Source organism: Myotis nattereri (genome assembly GCF_964212035.1).
Source record: "Myotis nattereri genome assembly, chromosome: 9".
NCBI classification, from domain to species: domain Eukaryota; kingdom Metazoa; phylum Chordata; class Mammalia; order Chiroptera; family Vespertilionidae; genus Myotis; species Myotis nattereri.
In genome coordinates, this window is record NC_138084.1 from 33,384,313 (window position 1) to 33,407,320 (window position 23,008).

The 23,008-nt window shown below is 48.1% G+C and overlaps 1 protein-coding gene across 3 annotated transcripts in view; it reads right to left on the reverse strand.

The window, feature by feature from the left end:
• The window catches only part of SPON1 (spondin 1), a 255,424-nt gene that overhangs the window by 13,832 nt on the left and 218,584 nt on the right, over positions 1 to 23,008 (reverse strand). For all 3 annotated transcript variants that reach the window (XM_081098877.1, XM_081098876.1, XM_081098875.1), the window contains exon 7: positions 10,683 to 10,747. In XM_081098877.1, coding sequence (XP_080955003.1) covers positions 10,683 to 10,747 — 65 coding nt within the window. The remainder of the gene's footprint in view (positions 1 to 10,682; positions 10,748 to 23,008) is intronic.

Sequence of the window (23,008 nt, forward strand, 5' to 3'; positions counted from 1 at the left end):
GTTAATGTTCAAGAGAAAATATTAATTTTTATTAAAATGTTTTATTATTTTATGTTAATGGTGACTCATTTATTTTAGCCCTTTGTATTCAGCATGTCTCTATCGAAATAAAACCACATTTGTTTCTATGAAAATGGAAGCTTTTGTTTTTTTGCGGCCCACATGCACTTAAACCTTGTTTATCTGGCCCGTGTTAGCCTTTGAGTTTGACATGCCTGGTGTAAAGGATGAAGGCACAGGAAGGCAGATGCTCGGTCTCCCCCTGCCTTTGGCCATGAGTGGGTTACACCATTCTCTCTCCTGAGTTTATCCTTTGGCCACACGTAGAGAGAACCATATGCTGCCATCTTACCTACTATTTTTTTTAAATCCTCATTCAAGGATATTTTCCCATTGATTTTTAGAGAGAGGGAAAGACAGAGAGAAATATCAATGTGAGAGAAACACATCGATTGGTTGCTTCCTGCATGAGCCCCGGCCAGGGCCTGTGCCCTTGACCAGAATCGACCCTGGGACCCTTCAGTCCGCAGGCCGATGCTCTATCCACTGAGCCAAACTGGCTAAGTCCCGTCCACTTTTAATGTGTACACAGCACTTACTATTCCTTTATTTATTTGTTTAGCTATTTATTGACTAGGAAAGGAGGGCTTTTGTCTGCCTTCTTCACGGCTTTAATTCCAGTTCCTGTAACAGTGCCTGGCACGGAGTAGATGCTCTGTAAATGTTTCTGAATAAATGAATGAATAAATACTCTGTGCTACATGTGAGCCCAGCTGTGTTGGATGTGAGATGACCTTTACAAATAAAAACTGGCTAACAATGCCCTAAGCCCTTTCTTATACATTCTCATCGAATCCTCAGAACGGGATACCCGACTCCAATTTCTGGATGTGGAAACCTAGGCTCAGATGGGTTATGAAATTTGTCCAAAGTCACCAAGTGAAGTGGTAGAATGGAGACTGCAACCCAAGTCCATACAAGGTCGGTATCCTGTTCATCATCCAGTTCTGAATCCTGCCCCTTCCTCACTGTGCTGAGATCTACACCAGATCCTGCTGCCTCCATGGCCCCACCCCGGCCCCAACTCATAGCCGTGCTCTCCAGTCGGCCAGCCGGGACCGGCTGCAGAGCCAGGGGCCTCTGGCTGACAACCCCCAACTACAAGAGGCAGCTCTTCAACCTGTCCCTGTGCTGCTAAGGAGTCTTAGGAGTGGCCAGGTGTGGGGCACGGTTACGGTGTTTTGGCCAGGTTCAAACCTCGGACTAATGAAAGGACAGGATCCTCTCATTGCCACGTGCAAGTCCCAGCTGGAGGGCAGGGCCCTCCCAGCACAATCATAGCCAACGGCTGTGGTTGTGAGCTTGAACCTACGGTCCGAACACGTAGCCCCACGTGCCTTGTGATAGAGTTCGGGTGCAGGTAGTTGAGTGAGGTTGAAACTCACGAGAATGCTGTAAACAATGTGATCATGCCCCTACTTTGCCTCGTGGCATCTGCTATAAAATAAAGACACGGCTTGTGGGTGCTATCGTTGTCTCCTCATCAGGGAGGCAGCATCCCAGCGAGACCCAGCTATTATTCTCTTGTCTGTCTTTCCTTAATCCTTTCACCCCCGCCCCCCTCGGGATCACCCTTGGTGGTGCTGGCGTGGCACAGCCAGGGCTGTAGAGATCAGGCAGGCGCCCAGCGAGGGGCCTGGCGGGGGATTAGAGTCAGTCGGCACACCCTGCGTGGCAGACCAGCGGTATTTTCTTTCCCTACCCCCAGGACAATCCTGCAGGGTTAGAATGATTATATCGCTTTTTAGAGAAGAAAGAAAAGCGTCTACAGAGGTTCATGAACTTAGCGACAACAGCGGGCCGAGGTTGGAAGGCAGCTCTGCCTGACGCCACCCCCCCAGGCTGCTAACCGCGGGGAATCCTCGGCTGGGGACCAGCTCGTCTGCTCAGTCCAGCTGGCAGCTGGGCCACCTCAGCTGTCGGGAGTCCCTGTGTCCCTCTGTTGGGACCAGCTGCTTCTGGCTGCCCTCACCTGTCCCCGGAAAGCATGGACTCCAGCCTGGTTAGGAGCCATGGAACTGGACCCCTTGGGCCCTGGCAGGCCAGATGGGATCAAACAATGGGCATTGCAGAGCAGGAAACCTGGGTGCATCCTGGCACTGCCTCCCATAGCTGCGCAGCCTTGGACAAATTTCCAAACCTCTCTGTGCCTCAGTGTCCAAACCTACAACATGGGGATCCCCACGTGGGTTACTGTGTTCAGGGAGATCACGTGCTCACAGCACTCAGCCCAGGGCCTGGCACCGGAGCTGTTATCACCATGCCCGTTTCCTTCCCCATGCCCGCGTGTCCTGGAAGGCAGGTCAGTGGTTTTAGCAGCTTCCTTAAAGACCTGGTTCCTGGAAGACCTGTGTCCGGGGAGCTGCAGCCTTGCTCACCTAGGGACTAAGAGGACACCGTCCGGGGCCTGCCCTCCATGAGTGCCCGACAGAACACTGGCATCTGGGCAGGGCTGCTGTACGCCCCAGCCCTCCTTGGCCCTTGGCCCCTGGAGCCCAGCAGTGCCTCGGAGACCAACCTTCCTCTTTTGTTGCCATAGAGACCATCCTCTCCACCTATTACCTTTCCAGCTCCCTGAGCATGTGGCTTTGGGTCAGGTTAGTGGTTCATGTCCCGTACCTCACTGGTCACCCTATTCGCCATGATAACCCAAGGGGACAAAAACAGCTCTACTGAGGAATCCAGAGCTGGAGAAACCAAACCAACCCCCATCCATCTACACTGCCCAGTGATGGATGCTACCAGCTGAGAACGTTGGGTTTTATAAGGACTTACGCAAACTGTTCTCTGCAAATGCATTTTGGCCAAATCTGTAATCTGAGTGAGGGATCCTATAATCCTTGGTACATATTTCAGGAGGCAGAAACGGGCAGCAACCAATCCCTGCACACACACCTGACCTAAGGCTGGGTGATAGGGTACATGTGAATCTATAAGGGCCTAGGAGCGGTTTTCTAATCTTCGGCTACGCCCTGCTCTTTTCTTGCCCCCTTGACTGGAAAATTCACCCCTGACCGACTGCTAGCTTACATAACGTGTCCTGCGGGAAGTGTTTCCTGACTTCACCGCAATTGCTGAGGGGCGGTGCACCTTCTCAGAGCATGGTGAACTCAGTGTTTCCATGGAGTGTCATGTTTGATTTCCACCTTCCCGACTGGGCTCCTAGAGTGTGGGGGCCATTTTTGTCTTGGGCACAGGTAGCTCCCAGTGCCTGGCTTAGGACTCAGTGCAGTGGATTCTCCTCAAAGAGTTGTTGAAATAAATGAATTAATCTAAGAAATGAATGTGAAACTCTTGTACTTCCTTTGACCTTCAAATGTAATTTAAAAATCACCTCAACGTATTTATTACTTCGATAATAAAAATGCTATTTAAAATAATGAAATGGATAAGAATATACATAAATTTTCCTTAGGAAATGCTAGATGTGATCGGAGTTCTTTAATTTGTCCAAACCATAATTAAAATTCTTACTCATGCTTTCTTATATGCCACATTTCCCCATATTGGTTTCAGTTTTCTATGTGGGATTTAAATTTTAATCAGCTTTCTAGCAAAGATGTGGTCATATCATATACTGAATATGTTCTAAAGCATGAAAATTAAAATGATGTAATATTCAGGATAAGAAATAAATATAAATTAGTGGCACAGACTGGAGTTCCCACGAACTTTAGAGAAGATTTATTCCAAATTAGGGGGAAAGAAAAGATTGTGCAACAAGTGGGGTTCGGCTAACTTAATTGCAACTTAAAAATATCATATTAACATTTAATATCACACACACACACACACACACACACACACACACACACACACACACACATCCCGTGTTAAATAGAAAACAATCAGAACAAAGAAAAAATGACAAGTTTTCTGATCTGTTAGAGAAAGTAAGTTTTTCAGCTTTGCAATAGTAAAAGCAATCACAGAGGTAACTAATTGAATTAGACACCAACTAAAAACATCTGAGTCATGAAAACAGCAGTATTGAGTTAGAGATAAATAATAACATGTCAGCCAAAAGGTCTCCCTCTAGTCACACTAAGTTAGTGCGACTGACAAATGTTAATATCTATTGCATCTCCAGAGCTAATCCAAATCCGTAAGAAAATAGCACCATCTCAAAAGATAAGAGGAAACATTTCTAAACAGAACTTCCAAAAACACCACAAAAGAGGCAATAAAGGATTTTATGAGACTCAGGTCACTCATGTGATGAGTTCTGTCTCCTCATCATGTATTTCAAATAGTCACCAATGAAGAGCTTTTGGTGTTGCAGAAACTCAATCATACCACTAGAGGGCGCTCTATCCATGCACTAGGCTGAAATCCTGGGTGCGTGGAGGAAGGGTTCCTGGCTTGGAAAACTGAATATAACCTGGAGGCATCTAGGGCTCCGGGTCCATCTGGCTGATTAGATCCTCTGGTCCAGTCTTCCTTTACAATCCTGAGGACATCAGTGGGTCTGAGAAGTGCTACAGGGAGCAGGGAGGGTGCTGTGCCTTCAGCCGTGGAGAGAGATGCTTCTGACTTTATGGCTTGGGTGATTATGGGGTACAGTCCTCCAGAGGCGGGATTTCTGGTGAGGGTGACCGTGCCTCCAATACACTCGCCTCACCATCTGTCTCTAAAACAGGGACCGTTGTCTAATCAAACGTTAATTAAAACAGAGTGGCCGGAATAATGAAGGGAACTCATTATGTGAAAAGGAATGTAAGTTCTTTAAAATACAATCTCTACTATTTTATTTTTTAAAGAACTAGAATTTCTTTTTAAAAGTTTCAGTAATTCCTCGCATCCAGACTAGACCAGAGGAACTGGGTGGTGACACTCTGAATTGATTTGCAGGAACCCTGGGCGTTTTCTATTCCGGTGCCAGAGGAACTAGTGACGGATGTGGGTTTCGTTGAGAATTTGTCTTTCCTGTCTCTACCTGCGCTCTGGGCTGTGGGAGCCACAGCTTGATTTATTGAGCTAAACAAGTCAGCAGCTAATTTGTTCATTGGTGGCTGTCCTTGGAGAAGTGGTCCTGTGGATAAAGATGAAGATCATTGAAAAACAAGTCAGCTTCCACGGGCAGGACCTGGCAAAGTAGGTCAGCCTGGCTTTCCGCTGGCCCGAGGGAGGCTGGAATCGCATTAACCTCAATTGAGAGCGGGCTCAGGGAGGAGGGGGGGGGGGGGGGCAGGGCTGCGTCTGCAAAACAAAACTTGGCTGCGTGGAGGCTTCTAATTTGACTTCCTAATGAGATTTGGAAGGGGGAAGGGGAACATGGGGTATATGCTGGGGAGTATCAAAGGAAAATAGCTTTCCCTTCACCAGCTGATAGCCCTGAATGGAGAGGGTTTGGGTGTTTGGGAGGTCTGAGTGTTTGCCATCAATTAATTGTTTCACTGGGGGTCTTATCTTAGGACGTCTGAGGGATGGGTGAAGGGTGCCCAAATATTTTTTTTCCCAATTTTTCAGAAAGTCTCTCCAATCTTAAAAAGAGAAAGAAAGGAAGAAAGAAAAGCAAAGGAGAAAAAAGGTCCATTGATTCTTTCAACCCCTTGGAGCTCCTGCCCAGTCTCTTCTTTCACAGCAAACGTCACTGACTGTCTGTACTCACTGACTCCATAACCTCGTTTCCTGTGCACATTTCACCCTGTTCCAGGCTGTTTACTTCCCCCCATTCACTCTACAGAAAGGAGTCCCAATGAGGTCACCACTGGATCTTCATGTTGATAAATCCAACAGGCATTTTGCAGCTCTAATCTCACTTGATTTCTCATCTACACTGGACACAGGCTGACCACTCTCCTCGGGTGCTTTCTTCACGTGGCTTCCCTGACACCAAGCCTCCTTCCCCAGTTTCTTGCCCATTCCTTTCCTGTTTCCTTTGCAGGCGAGTCCTCCTCAGCATTAAATGTTGGAGCTCCTTGGGTCTCGCCTGAAGTCCTTGACTTAGTCTCAAGCTCTCTCTCATCCATCCATGTTGCTGTCTCCCATTCCTTGTTGACTCAGTGTATAATTCCGGCCCCCTCCCCCCAGGACCTTCAGAGCTTCACAGTTAACTGTGTACGGATCACCTCTAACTGGATATCTTGAAGCCATTTCTGACACATCCCATCCAGAACCGAATTCACGATCTTCCCACTGAACGTCATCTGATGTTCCATATCTTATGAGAGGCCCCACCAACTCATTAATTATGCATCTTGCCCTGTCTGCCTCTCTAATCCTCCTTACCTAACCGATCACCACAGCCTGTCGATCTCTCAGGTCTCTGCGCCTCCCCATCTCCACCACCACCACCCTAGTCAAAGTCACTATTAATTCTCCCTGAACCTCTGCAACCGCCTCCTCACTGGGCTCACCTCATCTACTCTTACCCTTTTCATATTGGAGCCAGAGTGTTGTTATTTTCACCTAAATCTGATCATGTTGTCACTCCACTCAAAACCCGTCAATGATTTCCCATTACTCATAATGTAAAAATCAAAATCCCTAATGTTGCATGAGTTGGCCCCACACCAAGCTCAGCTTTGATTTCTGGATATAGTTACACCATATACCCTGTTCGTACTTTATGCTCTGCTCCCTCCTCAGGGCTTTTGCACATAATGGTCTCTCAAGACTTTCTAGAATGTTCTCCCCTTGCTTTGCTTCTTTACCTAGTTAACTCCTATTGATTCCTTAACTCTTAGCTCAATTCTCATTTCCTCAAGGAAGATTCCTCTGATCGCTCCCCCTCTCCCCCAAGCTGGGTTGAGGTTCCAATCACACACTCTGATGGCAGCTTATGTCTTTATTTCACAGACGCGTCACATCTGTCATCATTGGTGAATATCTCTCCCCCATTAAACTGTAAACTCCATGAGAAGCTCTGCTTTGCTCACACTGGATCCCTAAGAACCTTTCACAGTACTTTCTTTGGAGACCCCCAATAAAATGTTTCCTCCTGCATGCTTCCTGCTGGGGATGGAGCCTGCAACCTGGCATGTGCCCTGATCGGGAATTGAACTGAGACCTCCTGGCACATGGCATGATGCTCAACTAACTGAGCTACACCTGCCAGGCTCAGTCATCCTTGATAGGACACAGGGTAAGTGAAAGTTAAGACTTTGTTTTTTGTTTGTTTGTATGTTTTTGGTGGGAGTAAGACAATTTGGTGGTCACACTGCTATTTCATGCTGCTCAGAAGTCCAATTGACCTATATGTTTTGGTTGATTAAGAAATGGCTAATGAATGGTTACTTAACTGTAGTGAGAGCGTAGGCACTGGGGTCAGCTGGATACTGTTTGAATTCCAGCTCCTCCACTGATGGAGCTGGATGCTGAGGATGGACCTGTCATACCACCTCCAAGCCTCAGTCCCATCATCTGTAAAGTGAGGGTCATAATCCTTTCGGGGTTTATTATGGGGTTAGTGCAAGGATTATGTGGGATAAGGAAAGTAAGTGCCTCGTAGGGTATCTGGCAAATAGTAGGTGCTCAGGGTAAAAGGATTTCTCTCCGCTTCCTTTCATCTCTCCCTTCTTTCCTCTTTCCTTCCTGAACGGTATCTTGCTTTACAGTTTACATCTTTCTAAACCCAGGCCCCTTAAGGGAAAATGATGTAAGGTTTCCTAACTGGGGTAATTTGTCATCCACAAACTCTGTGGCCCAGATGTCCCCAGCCCCTTCCTGGCTTTGAGCCCCTGCCTGTTCAGAGAACCAGAGGTGAGGAACTCTTTGCATCTAGGTTCTGGGAGCCTGGGAGCTGGGAGAAGCTGAGGAGAGAGCCTGAGCAAACAGGATTCAGAGTGGCCATGTTTTCTGATTGATGTGAATTATGCAAAGAGGGCTGAGGGCTTTTGTGAATTCACATCAGTGTTGTTTGGTGGGATAGCGTGAGACAGGCAAATGCCCGCCAACTAGTCGAGAGCACAGGGAAGCAGGCACTGCTGCTATTGCTTCTTCTTCTTCTTCTTTTTTATATAGTTCTTTATTGATTTCAGAGAGGAAGGGAGAAAGAGAGAGAGATAGAAACATCAATGATGAGAGAGAATCATCGATCAGCTGCCTCCTGCACACCCCCTACTGGGGATCAAGCCCACAACCCAGGCATATGCCCTAGGCCGGAATCGAACCTGGGACCCTTCAGTCCGCAGGCAGACGCTCTATCCACTGAGCCAAGCAGGCTAGGGCTTGCTATTGCTTCTTGACGGAAAGGCACTTCCAAGCCTGGGCAGGTTTTCAACTACAGGCGACCCTTGAATAACAAGTGCCCGGGTTCACTTAACAGGGTGGGGCAAAGTAGGTTTACCGTTGTTCCTATGGAAAATAACACAATAGTCAATAATAATGCAGGAATAAGCTTAGTTTTTCATGTACTCACAACCATAAGCCTACTTTTACCCTATATATGGGGAATTTTTTTCAATAAATACATACAGTCCTATATGACATATATTTTCTCTTCTTGATGATTTTCTTAGTAACATTTTTCCTTCTTCTAACTGACTTTATTGTAAGAATACGGTGTACAATAAATAAAGCATGTAACTATGTGGCAATTGACTGTTATGTTAACGGTAAGGCTTCTGGTCAACAGAGGCTATTAGTAGGTAAGTTCTGGGGGAGTCAAAAGTTATATGTGGACTATCAGCTGTGTGAGCGTTGGCACTCCTAACCCCTGTTGTTTAAGGGCTAGCTTACTCTGGTCTCAGCTTCCTCAGAGGCGACCCAGAGTAAGGCTTGGAGGTCACAGCAAGCTAGAAGAAGCCTCCATGCATCCAGCTGGGCTGCCCTTGGTCAGCTGTCTTCAGGCCTCCACTCAGGGCGTCAGTCCCACCAACCGGGGCCACTCCAGGGCTAGGAGCAGCCTTCCAGACTCAGCCCCTTGGCGCCTCCGGCACAAAGACTTCATGACTTCTCTCTGACCTGGGCTGGTGTGGGCTCCTTCTCTGGGTTTCCAGAGCCACTCGTATTCTCACCATGACACTTATCCCCTGGAGCGCACAAGGCTACCACAGTGCCATAGTATTCATATTCTTTGCATATGAGGCCACTTGGACTTGCGCAGAGCAGACCTGGAGTGGTAGAACTCTATGTATTGTCTGTCTCCCTCTTGGCTGGCCATTCCAAAGGGCGGGGACTGTGTATAGGGCTGGCGCATAGTAGGGGATGAGCCATTAGTTTCCTGAATGGTTAAACAGGTGGGCACCAGGCGCCTGGCAACAGTTTCCCTGCCACCAGCTGGTCATGTGTGAGTGCTCCTCCTCCCTCCGCTCCTGCTGGAGTCTTTCTTGTACTTCCTTTCCTACCATTTTGTGTTTGCCTTTTCTCCCACTGAGTATCTCACACATCCCCCATGTTGTTGCCATCTTCATCAATGTCATCGTTAGTGGAAGCAGACTGCTCCACAGAGGGGCTAGCCAAGCCATTCTCATAAACCATTTTCTGGTGCTTGACTGGGAACTTTGTCTGCTCCAGACTTTGTACCCATAAAGGATAAGTGATATCAAGCCTTGTTCAAAGAATTTCATGGGATTCAGGGTGGCCGCAGTGAGGTGCAGAGTAGGGAGCAGTAAGACATGAGCCCCCCCAAAAAGGAGGCAGGGGCTGAAGCGTGTGATGCTCTCTGTGCCCTCTCAGGTGAACTGAGGAGCGCAGACTTGATCCTGGAGGTCACGGAGGGATTCTGAGTCAGGGAATCAGACTTGAATTCTTAAAGATCACTCTGGTAACAGTGTGGATGAGGGATCTGATGGGGGAGCCGTAGAAGAGGGGAAAATTGGAGTAGACCAAGTGAGAAACTAATGGTGGGAGAATGGCCAGGTGAGGACTGATTTGTGAGATACTCAGAAGGAAGCACCAATAGGAATCACTGATGGGTTCTATTTTGTTTTTTGTAAAAAATATTTTTATTGATTTCAGAGAGGAAGGGAGAGGGAGAGAGAGATAGAAAATCACTGATGAGAGAGAATCCTTGATCAGCTGCCTCCTGCACGCCCCCAACTAGGGATTGAGCCCGCAATGCAGGCATGTGCCCTGACCAGGAATCAAACCATGACCTCTTGATTCATAGGTCGATGCTCGACCACTGAGTCACGCCAGCCAGGCTCAATTTTGGATATGATGAATTCAAGGTCCATGTGGGCCATCCACAGAGAGGTGTCTAAGAAATTGATGGATGGATTTAGCTTCCTACCTACATACCTGCCTGGGGGAGTGGTAGTTTTGGGAGCCATCAGCATACCGAATGCATGGGAGAATGAAATCTCCAAGAGATAGAATAGACAGAAAAGATGGACACTGAGAGTGGAACCTGGGGTAAACCTGGCTTCCCATGAGGCAGATTTGCTTAGAGTGAGCACACGTATTTGTGGCTGAGAACATAAGTGAATGCCTACTGGTTAGCCCTTATTCTGAGTTGATTCCTCTGCAGTATTTGAGCCATTGGAGGAAACAGAGGCCACGCCTGCATCCCCGAGAAGACAGGGGCACCTGTGATACTGCACCTCACCTGTCTGTCCACCTAAGAGGTGTTGCTGACTTTAATGACCCAATTGGCATGGGGTGGCCGTTAGGTGGGTGGCTCTGAGGACAAGGCCAGGACAGGGGCAGGGCAGAGCCAGGGTCTGTCTGTTACTTACACGTTGAGAGGCTGCCAGGCTGGCCACTGAGCTTTGGCTTTGATGACGGTGAGGACCTCATCGCTCTGCAAAAAACAAACCACAGACACTGAGTGAGGAGAGCTGGGCTCATGGGAACAAAAGGGCTTTGACATGGTCATACTGTCTACCGCCCCTCACTTACCTGCTATTGAGGCTCTACCTGCCCAGGTGTGGGAGCCATCCAGCCCCAGGGAGGGCAAGCCCTGGAGTCCCGGTAATCCCAGGAGGTGGGGCTGAGTGTCCAGTGTGCCTGGTGCGTCCTGGGCACCAATGGGTCCACTGAGCCACACCTTTGGTTTGCAGCTCAGCCCATCTCTTCCCCCCTGGAGCCAGGCTCTGACCTGGACTCCTCCTTGGATGGTCAGACTTCCATATTGCGTCTAGCCTGGAGGGAAGACTGTGCGCTCTGCCCAGATACTGACTGGGGCCTGGACTGTAGCAGGAGCTGCAATGCAGCCAACAACTGGCCCCAACAGTTGCCACACCCAAGGCCTTTCCTGCTGTTGAGACTCAGGCACCGGATTAAACTCCTTGGGTTGAGGAGGCCAGAATAAAACTGGGGGCCCACACCCCTGTGCCACTCATGATATTATGCTCCATTTTGCTTTGGACAGTGTGTAGAGCACCTTTAACATCTAAGGACCTAAAATATTTTTTGAGGAAGAACCTAACGGTTAACATTTTGAAGGCAAGCATTAAGTCATCATGGGGGGTGGGGGGTGGGGGAAAGGATCAGAACTTTGCTGATCTTGCTAAACTCTGAGATTTGTTTGGGTTTCTATTTTCAATTACACACTGGGAGTGATGGGGGTATCACACTCTTTTCAAGGCTTGATACTTCCATAGTCCAAATTTGGCTTTGGCTGGGGATGTTCCCCAGAGTGGATTCAGCTGGTTCTGGATCTACCTCCCCTTCCTCTGGCCTGGGCTCAGCAGTGTTTAGACACCACTGCCCATTACACACCAAAAAGCCCAGGATGTCACCAGCTGGGGAAGCAAGAGTTTTGTTGTTGACTGAACAGGTCCCTGAGCTCCAGGAGGGCAGAGACTTGCTTGGTTGGTTCACAGCTCTGCCCCAGTTGTTTTTTTTTAAATATATTTTTATTGATTTCAGAGAGGAAAGAAGAGGGAGATAGAAACAGCAATGATGAGAGGAAATCATTGATTGGCTACCTCCTGCACACCCCCTACTGGGGATTGAGTCTACAACCTGGGCATGTGCCCTGACTGCGAGTCGAACCATGATCTCCTGGCTCATAGGTTGGCACTCAACTGCTGAGCCACACCAGTTGGGCTGCCCCAGTTCTTAGAGCCATGCCTGGCTGTGGGTGCCTAGAACATATTTGGAATGAGTTGGTGGATTTCTTCTTAGTTCGGTACCTTGCCCAGAAAATTCCACTGCCCTGAAGAAACTGGGAGGAGGTCAGAGGTGTCTCCAGGATCAGGCCCAAAGATTAGAAAAAGCCTTTGATCTGGACGCCTTGCCTGCAGCCCAGGAAGGAGTGGGCGGGTGGTGGGCCCTTGAGAAGAAGGAGATCAGCCAGATCCAGGTTGGCCTGGGCACTACAGGGACAAGCCACAGAGGCACCCCATCCACTGCCACCCCGGGGAACCTTGCAGCCTCTTCCTGAGCCCAGGCCTCCCTGGGGTTCCCTCTTTTAATCAGAGGAAAGATTCACTCGGTGCATAAGCACCCCACATTCACACATCTTCAGGGAGAGTATGTCTAAGTCCTGAGCGGTTTACACTTCTCATGAGAGACATTCTTATTTGTTGAGAATGTCTCCCTGATTCATTCCTGATAAATATCTGTTGAATAACTAAGAGAAGCTCCTTATCATGAAGTCACTTGTGAGACCTAACCTATCTTCCGAATGCCAGCGCTGGGTCTCCCATGACCTGGTTTTCCTATGGTCATCTCATATATTCCACGTCCCACACTGAACTCTTCATCTGACCCCGGAGCCCTGCTCCTCCTCCAGCCGGTGCCACCTGGGCTAAAGGCACATCCACCGCTGCCTGAACCAGACACCAGGCGTCGCCAGCATTCCTCCGTCTCCCACCCCTTCACAGCGGTCAGGCCCCAGGACCCACTGTGTTCACCGACTGTGAACCCCTCCACAGTCTCCTCACTGGTCTCTTAGTCTCCTGTATCTTCTTGCTTTCCCCCAACCCACCCTCCCCCAACCTATCCATTCCTTGCCTAAACCCTTCAGCAGCTCCCCACAACGTCCATGATAATTTTTAAATTCCTGGTATACTTTTTTTGATTTTCTTTCAAATATATTTTTATTGATTTCAGAGAGGAAGGGAGAGGGAGAGAGAGATAGAAACATCAATGATGAGAGAGAATCATTGATCGGCTGCCTCCTGCATGTCTCCTACTGGGGATCGAGCCTGCAACCCAAGCAAGTGCCCTTGACCAGAATCAAACCCGGAACCTTTCAGTCTGCAGGCCGATGCTCTATCCACTGAGCCAAACTGGCTAGGGCCTTTTTAGATTTTTAATTCCAGAGTAATCCATGCTTATTGTAGACAAAATTAGCACCACAGAAGCACACAATGTAAATGTTGAGCTCTTTCCACTTTAGCATCTACCCTGCCTTCTGCCTCCTTTTCCAGAATGTTACAGTTTGGGGTGTATCATTCCAGGCCTTCTACTACGCATATGCAACTCTGTGTGTGTGTGTGTGTGTGCATATATTAGATACAGCTTTCATACTGAATATTTTATTCTGCACCATGATTTTTATATTTTCCCTTACTATTACATCATGGGAATCTTTCATTGTCAGTAACTACAGCATCGTAGCTCTCCTTTTGTTGATTTTTAAGACATTGAAGATCTTCAAATTATGATAAGCTTGGTCAAGACTAATAAAAAAGAAATCCAGGGGAAGAGATACTGTCTGATGATGATCATTTTGCCTTCGAAAAAAATGCTTTACTAAAAAGAAAAAAATAAATCAGTGTGCGGGAAGTTCCGATGGCTTTGCATTGCAATTCAATCTTGGTTTTCAAGTCCGAACTAATGACATATTGATTTTGTTTTTTGCAGAATAACTCAACAAAAATTGTTTGGACCCATCATTAGTGTTTATTTATGGTGATGAAATTCTGTCTAGTTTTCAGAGCTATGGAGGCCCGGAGGATGGTGGGTCCGCGCGTGTGGGCATTAGAACAGCTTGCTGCTGGAATTTGTTTCATCTGGTGGTTCCACACCATCTGCAGGATCAACTGCTTATTGTTCCTTGTTTGCGATCATTCGTGTCATCCAATGAAACAAGAACGCACGAGCCTTCTGCAACATTCATTTTAAAAGCGAAATATTTTTGTTGCTGCATCAAAATTCTCCGGCAGAACCGAAGTCCTACGGGATTGGAGAGTGCCTGGCGTGTTCATGGCCATATATAAATGTGATGGACGGGTGATGAGTAAATTTCTGAAGAAGCAAAGCCATATCATTTACTCTATAGACGTGTAGAATTCCATAGCATGGATGTTCTTGCATGTTTTTTAACCAACACTATTGGCAGATATTTAATTGTTGCCATAAATGATACTATGATGAACATTTGGGCATGTATTTCTGTCTTTGCAAACCCGAGGGTTCCTGTGTCATAGATTCCCAGGAATGATTAAAAGATGAAGCACATTGAAAATTTTGGCAGAGTCTACCAATTTGTCCTCAAATGCCTGTACTATTTTATACTCCAGCAAGAATGTGTATATGCCCATGTCGTCACACCCTTGGACACACTGGATACTATCATTCTCATTAGTATTGACTCATCCAGAAGGCAGGCATGTAGTATGGCTGGGAGCCCAAGCTCAGGAGTCGTACCTGAGTTCAAATCCTGATTTCACTATTTACTAGTTCCATGTCCTTTGGCAAGTCTTTTGACCTCTCAGTTTTCTCACCTGTGAAATGGGGTTAACAAGAGTATCTACGGCATTGGATTGTTAGGGGGATTAAATAACACCATTCAGAAAGTGTGCTAATACAGTGCCTCTATCAGCACAAATATTAGCTGCTGTTCTCATTCTTATTTACATTCTGGCCAAGCTGGTATTAGAATCGATTTGCACTGCCTGAGTACAGAAAGTGGGGTGCACAGTTGCATCTACAAATCGACAGAGACCCAGGAGAACGCAGAAACTCAGGGAGCAAATGACGGGACGTTTCCATGACTCGGTGAGCCCTGGATGGGGCCACTTGGGCACTAGGCGTTTTACATTTTAAAGAATGGAGGATTTAACATTCAGAGCAAGCCATCCAAACTTCAGATGTAAATGAAAAGCCATTTTCACAAGTCTCTAAGGCACAGAAAGGATCTTTCAACGATCCTTAGAGCCCTCACACATGTCTCCTAGGACCCCTTTCAAACAAAGTGTTTCAAGGCATTCACAGTTCATGCCTCATTTGCATGATGTTAGCAGTTTTCCAGAGATACGCCCATTAAAATTAAAACCCCCCCAAAAAACTACAGGTCACTCGTGTCCATCTTCATAGGGACAAGTGCTTTCATTTTGCTTTTGATAAACATATTGGGAAGATGTGACAGCCGTACTCAGACTTCTTAGTTACTGGGACCAAGTGGGAATCGCACGGCCCCCACAAAGGCCAGGGGCTGAGGTCAGATCCAGAGGAGGAAGGGTTCATGTGGAGTGAAGACAGGCTTGGGCCTGGTTGGAGGCAGAAATCACATTGGTATCAGGAGATGCCAAAACTGAGCAGAGCAGACAGCAAGAAGGCGAATTAGAGGGGGTCAGGGCTGGGGCTGGCGTTTGAACCAACCTTACCCCACACGGACCCTCCCATGCCCTCACTGCCTTGCTCCTCACCGTCTCCTCTGCAGGCATTTTCCTGGGTCCTGCCCTTCTGCCTTCATCTTCTAGTCCTGAACCACACCTGTTCCTCATCCTAAGGCCCCTTGGCTCCGGGAGGCCCTGAGGGCTCTCCCACCATCGCAGGTCCTGCCCCACACCTGCAGTCTGAGCCACCCACCCACGCTGCCTCCTCCCCTCCAGGAAGAGAAATGGACGCTATCCATAATGAGACAGGGAAGGCAACTGAAACAGGGAGAAACAACAATAACAGTGATCTATTGTTTTTCTGTGCTAGGCCCCTTGCTAATTACCTTCACATAGTATCTTATTTAATCTTTACTATACATTTCAAGGTAGGCATAGACTTTTTAATGTTCAGAAAAGCATTTATTTGGCCAAATTAGTTACACAGTCAATGGCAGAGTTTAAACCTCAGCCTGGGTTCCCAGGGAGACCACACCCATGGCCCTGGGAACCTCAGCAGAGGGCAGCTAGGAGTGGGGAAGCTGCGGTGCAGGGGTCCGGGTGAAAGGTCAGGCCCAGCGCTGGCCCATGCCTCTGTGCCTGTGGGAGCATATCTGAGAGCTGAACATTGCAGCCACACTCGGAGGATTGTCAGTGTTCACAAGACCGTCAACGTTAATGCTGCCCAGGTTTTGAAGAAGTTGGGGGGTAGCACAGGGGCCTTGAGTTGGGGAGAAACTGTTGGCTACCAAATACCAAAGACGGGGAAATCCAATGACACGAAATGCACAGTGATACCCGGCATGCGCACAGACAGCCCTGCCCCCTCGTGCGTCTTTGTGCAGTCATCAGCTTGTTTCGTATGAAAACCTTTGGGGAATAGCTATGATCCCATTTTGCAGATGCGGAAACTGAGGTTCAGAGAAGTCACATGACTTGTTGAAAATCACCAGGAATCATGATTCCAATACAGAAGTGTCTGACTCCAAAACTCATGCTCTTCCTGCCTCCCCTGACTATTCTTCCTCTCTATCTCCCTCTCATTCCTCCCTCATTTTGCTTGTTTTTTTTTTTTTTTTTTTTTTTTTTTTTTGTGTGTGTGTGTGTGTGTGTGTGTGTGTTTCCCCAGCAAGAGTGTGGCTGCCCCTGGCTGACAGTTTTTCTCCCAGGAGGCGCAGGGTCACCAGGTTTCCTCTGGGAGGGCAGCGTTCATCATTCTGTGTTAAGACCCGAATAAGCAGTGTTTGGCCTCATTTTTTTTTTTTGCTTCTACTCTTTCCCAGAATCCCCACTTACCACCCATAACATTTATTCTGATGGCTTCCACCTCTGAAGGGAAGTGGAAAGTCATCCCTCTGTGAGTGTCCTGGGGATGAGCAGCAGGAAATGAGCCATTTCATGAGGTGATAATGGAGCTATAAGCATCTTTAAAGTCAATTGTGCCCAACGGTCCCTCCCATCATTTCAACAGCCTCTGGGTTTATGGGGTCATAAATAAAAACAGACACCTCATATTTCTTGGTGCTTTATAGTTTGCCCCTGGTCTCATTGGTTTCCACTGTCATCCTCTGAGGTAAGCAGGCAAATGGTCCCATTTCTCAGATGAAGTAACTGAGACTCACCTCTCTCCTTTGAAACTGCTCTGGTCAAGGGCACCCATGAGCTTTCCACGGCCAATGGGCAACGCCCAGCTCTTAGCTTCTATGACGCCTCCATAGCACTTGACACAGCTGGCCACTCCCTCTGCCTGAAGCTCGGTCTGCCTGGCTCTGGCACTTGCTGCCCCCTCACTCGCCTCACCGGCCTCCCCTTCCCATCTCCTTTGCTGGCCCTTCTTCGCCTTCCTCCAAACACTGAAGCGCCCCAGGTTCTAGCCTTTGGTCCTCTTCTCTTTTCTGTCCACACTGCCTTGGTGATGTCATCTTGTCCCACGCCCTGAAATACTAGCTAAATGTACACTGCTGCCCCCTGAAGTAAATCTTCTACCTCAGCCTGGCTCTGAACTCCGGGCTTGTTATCAACGGTCAAACGTTTTCATCTGATGTCCAATTGGCATCTCAAACTCAACGTGTCTGAAATCCTACTCCTGATCGTCCCCTCCCCAAACCTGGCCTCCCCGCTTCCCCTCCATGAAATGGCAAAGCCATCCTTCCAGTTTCTCATCCTGGATGCTTCTTTCTCTCCTATTATACATCTGATCCGTCAGCACATCCTGTCATCTCCACTTCTAAATCGTCTTTATGAGCCAATGACTTTTCGTCACCTGCTCTGCCACCATCCTGGTCCAACCCACCATCATCACTCATTGCAGTTGCTGCCTGGCTGATCCCTCTGCCTCTTTCCTCACCTTCCTCCGCGCTCCACAGTGGCCATGTCATTCCTCTCGTCAAAGTCTCCCAATGGCTTCACATCTCACAGCAAGTGGGGACCGTGCCGTGCCCCCCAGGACCCTTCACGATCTGCCTGTCCCCTGTCCCCTCACTAACTCCATCTCCTATGACTCTTCCCTTCGCTCACCCTGTTTCCGGCCGCCCTGGACGTGTTGCTTTTCCTCAACGTGCCAGGCAGCTCCCCGTGTCAGGAATGTGTCCTCTAGCTGCCAGAACACTCATTCCTCTGCCTCCTCCAGTTTGCTCACATGTCACCTCTCAGTGAACCCTCTGCTGACCACACTGTTCACAGTAGCAATTCCCAGTCCCTCCCGACCCCCCAGCACACCCCCATCACCTTCCATGACCACCTTCTCTCTAGAGCACTTGTCACTGTCCTAGGTACTATGTATTTTGCTTATTTACTTTTTTAAAAAAAATATTTTTATTGATTTCAGAGAGGAAAGGAGAGGGAGAGATAGAAACATCAGTGATGAGAGAGAATCATTGATCTGCTGCCTCCTGCACACCCCACACTGGGGATCAAGCCCGCCACCCGGGCATGTGCCCTGACCAGGAATGGAACCGTGACCTCCTGGTTTGTAGGTTGATGCTCAACCGCTGAGCCATGCTGGCTGGGCCACTTACTAATATTTACTTTTTGTCATCTGTCTCCCCATGAAGTCAGGGCCTGTTTTGCTCACTGCTGTACAATCAGCGGTCAGAACCATGCTCTGAGCATGCTCAGTGAATGCGTGCTGAATGGACGAGAGGCTGTGATGAGGAAGGGGCCCGTGTCCTCTGAGTCCCAACCCACCAGCACCCCCTCAGCCTAGGGTGGAGCCGGAGCTGTGTGAGGTGACACAGGAAACCTGGGTGTGGAGGTGGTGGGCACTGGACGAGCAGGAGGAGAGCGCCAGCCAGAACACTCCGCTGGGACTGCAGGTGGGAGAGGGAGGGGGGAGGGACAGGACACAGAGGTCACTTCAGGAACCGTGGTCGGAGCTCCCAGGTCCTGAGTCGGCCCCCAGAAACGCCCGGAAACCGGGGTTGGCTGTTTGGAAGTGCCCATAGCTCGCCTGGTCCCCTGGGAAGCGGCTGTCTCATCAGCTATGTGGAAGCCAGAGAAGGTATCTGAAGCCCATTCACAGATCCACAAGAAGGTGATGTGGTTGCACAGAAGCATTTCAAATCCAATTTCTTTCCAAACACAGCCTGTAATTCCGATGGGAAATTGCATAATGCTTGTAGATAACAATCTTCCCGAGAGGCAGTTTTGTGAAAGCAGCTTGGCATTTCCGAAGCGCGAGGGACAGGGCCCATCAGAGCGCCCACTGCCCTCCACCCGGCTGTCGGTCTGTGGCAGGCGGAGAGCTCTGAGCGCGGCCATCACTCCCTGACCTGAGCGAGAGGCCGTCCTTCTGTGCCCCTCTATTAGCCACAGGCATCGATTTAGCTCAGCCTTTGGTGACCAAACTGCCAATCCCAGGCTTAACCTCATTTTCTGGATTTTCAATGTGTCCTTCCTAATGCTCGCGAAAGCCCATCTCTCCTCTGAGTTACGCAGGGAGCGGAACAGGTCAGTGGGGCATGTCCATCTCTCCTGTCCCGCCAGCTCTCATGACTGACTTCCCAGGCCCTTCTCCCCACCTCCTTCTCTGTGTCCAGCAATTAGGAAAACATTAGTGCCAGGGCCAGGCAGGGAAGTAGGAAAGGGGCCAGAACAGGTGAGACTCTGCCATCACCCAGGAGAGAGGGGGCGAAGCAGGGGCTGCTTTCAAACAGGCCTGGCTGCTAGGAGCCCCCGGGGCCTGGAAAGGCTCTGGCTGAAGGTGCCTGAGGCAACCTGTAAGGGCAGTGCCCCAACCCTGCCCAGTCTCCGGTGGTTTTAAAGGCACAGCCTTCCACACCCCTCGCTCCTCTTCCCTGTCTCCCTTCCCCACCTTCCTCTGAGGACAGCTCCTGTCCAGTCTGGAAGCGTGTGTTAGAGCAGGGCTTGGGCTGTGTCCTCCCTGTGTCCCCAGCGCCGGCCTGGCTTGGGGGAGGTATGCAGGGAATGATTAAAGGATGAATAATGGATTAGTTAATTAAACAATTAATTAATGACAAGCTAGAGGAAGCCTCCGGCCTTGGCTGCCCTCCCAGGGGGCCTTAGGGGCACTTTTTGCAAGTTCTCTGGGATGGGGACGCTGCTGAAAGGTTGGTGAGCAGCAGTGCTGTGGCCTGACTCACGTGTTTAGCCATTCTGCTAACTGTGGGGGAGGGGAGGAGGACCCTGTCACAGGGCCAGCGGGAGGAGGGAGGGACTGGACCTGGAGAGAGCAATAGGGAGGGTGAGGTGATGTCGGATACAAGACATTATTATTATTTGTTATCCTCACCTGAAGACATGTTTATTGATTTCAGAGACAGGGAGGGAGGGGAGGGGGAGGGAGGGAGGGAGGGAGGGAGGGAGAGAGAGAGAGAGAGAGAGAGAGAGAGAGAGAGAGAGAGAGAGATCAGCTGGCTGCCTCCTTCATGCGCCCCAGCTGGGGTTTGAACCCACAACCTGGGCATGTGCCCTGACTGGGAATGGAACCTGAGATCTGTCAATATATTACCAGATGCCACTCTGACCAACTGAGCCACACTGGCCAGGGTCAAGACATTATTTTAAAGGGAGAAGCAACAAGATCTGTTGATGGATTGGATGTGGGGTGTCAAACAAAAAAGGGTCCAGGCTGACTCCAAGGGGAGGTATCATGTAGGCAGTTGGAGATCTGAGGCTGGAGTTCGAGAGCAAGATCAGGCTAGAGGTATGCATTTGAAAGTCATCAGCATATACAGTAGGTGGTAGTTAAAGCCACAGGACATAGTACCTGGGAGTGAGAGGAGACAGAGAAGAGAGTAGGGAAGGCTTCATTATCTTTAAAATAAAAGCAATTTCAAAAGGAAATGAGAACTCATTTGTACACTAAGATCTCCCTCTCCTCTCTTAAGAAGCTTCTGGCCCAGGTATCATACTGTCAGCCTGTTTTGTTGGGTCCTTAAATATAATATTTCACTTCATCATCTCCCTTCATCCACTGACTTTCAGAAAAAGCTTACAAATTATTAAGTAATGAAGCTCTAAATGACCTGGATGGGGGAGAAATAAGCAGACCCTACGGTGTGCTGCACAGCAGCTTCAAATAAGGCTCCAGAAAGGCTGCTTTCTTAAATGGTGCTATTTAAATGCAAAGGAACAACTTGATAAGCTTTAAAAGCTTAACCCTTCTCATTCCTGAGACCCCATATACTCAGATTATCATCGAGGTAATGGGAGAAACTGTGTTGCTGGCTGTCACTAAAGGGATGCCCCTACCAGGGATTTAAGATCGCACATACACGGCCGGCCTCTGCTGGGCTTCCCCTGGTAACAGCAGGTTTCCCGGCATGAAAACCCCCTTCTAGTCACTATTGTGGCACCACGGACCAGGAGTTAAAGAGCAGTGTGGTGGAGTAAGGCAGACTGAAGTTCAAATCTCGGCTCAGCCACTGATGTGCTACATAAATTTGGGGAAGTCACTCATCCTCACTGAAAGGATTCCTCATGTGTAAAACATACTTGTTGAGCTCCTTTTTTGGAGGGGTGCAGTCAGCGGCTGTACTGGGCACGGGGCGTAGGGCAGTGGACAAGGTGACAGTCCCTGCTCTTGTGGGATATGTCCTCTAGTGCAGTGGTTCTCAACCTTCCTAATGCCACGACCCTTCAGTACAGTTCCTCATGTTGTGGTGACCCCCAACCATAAAATTACTTTCGTTGCTACTTCATACCTGTAATTTTGCTACTGTTATGAATCATAACATAAATATCTGATATGCAGGATGTATTTTCATTGTTACAAATTGAACATAATTAAAGCATAGTGATTAATCACAAAAACAATATGTAATTATATATGTGTTTTCCGATGGTCTTAGGCAACCCCTGTGAAAGGGTTGTTCGACCCTCAAAGGGGTCGTGACCCACAGGATGAGAACCGCTGCTCTAGTGGGTTAATAATAACACGTGAAGATTGAAGGAGATACTGTAATGTAAGGTGAATGGTAATGGAAAGGGAACTATGATCACTTAGATGTATTTATATCACTCCACACTGCCTTCTCTCACTGTGATCTCCCACTTCTGCCGACCTACCCTTCAGCGTAAATCTCCTACATTACCTGTCATGTCCAGGTTGGCTCAAGGCTGTGAGTTCCTTTGCCTGGAATGTCCTTATCTCTTTCTTCTTAAGCAACTCCTCCTCTAAATGCTGGCTTCTTCTTCTTTTTAAATAAAAATTTATATACAGTTGTCCAGTATCCTCTGGGGACATGTTCCAAGACCCCCAGTGGATGCCTGAAACCATGGATACTTTTGAACCTTATGTACACTATGTTTTTTCCTATACATATATACCTATGATAATGCTTAATTTATAAACGAGGCACAGTAAGAGGTTAGCTAATAACTAACAGTAAAAAGAATAATTATAATAATATACTATAATAAAAGTTATGTGAATGTGCTCTGTCTCAAAATATCTTATTGTATGTACTCAACTTTTCACTTAAAGGAAGCACTTTACAGCTTCTCTTTGGCATATCAGAACTGTCAGCATCACTACTCTAGTAGTTTGGGGGCCATTATTAGGTAAAATAAGGGTTATTTGAACACAGTACTGAGATACCATGACAGTAGATCTGATAACCTCTATATGATTACTAAGCGACTAGCTGCTGGGGAGTGTATAGAGTGGATATACTTGGCAATGGGACAATTTACGTCTCAGGTGGGATGGAGTGGATGGCACTAGATTTCATCACACTACTCAGAACTGCATGCAATAGAAAACATGAATTATTTATTTCTGGAATTTTCTATTTAACATTTTTGGACCATGGTTGACCATGGGTAATTGAAACTGTGGAAAGTGAAACAAAGATAAAGGGGGGGGGACTACTATATTTAAGATGTACAACATGTTTTTTTTAATATATATATTTCTTTATTGATTTCGGAGAGGAAGGGAGGAGAGAGAGATAAAAACATCAATGATGAGAGAGAATCATTGATTGGCTGCCTCCTGCACGCCCCCTACTGGGGATCTAGCCTGCAACCCAGGCATGTGCCCTTGGCCA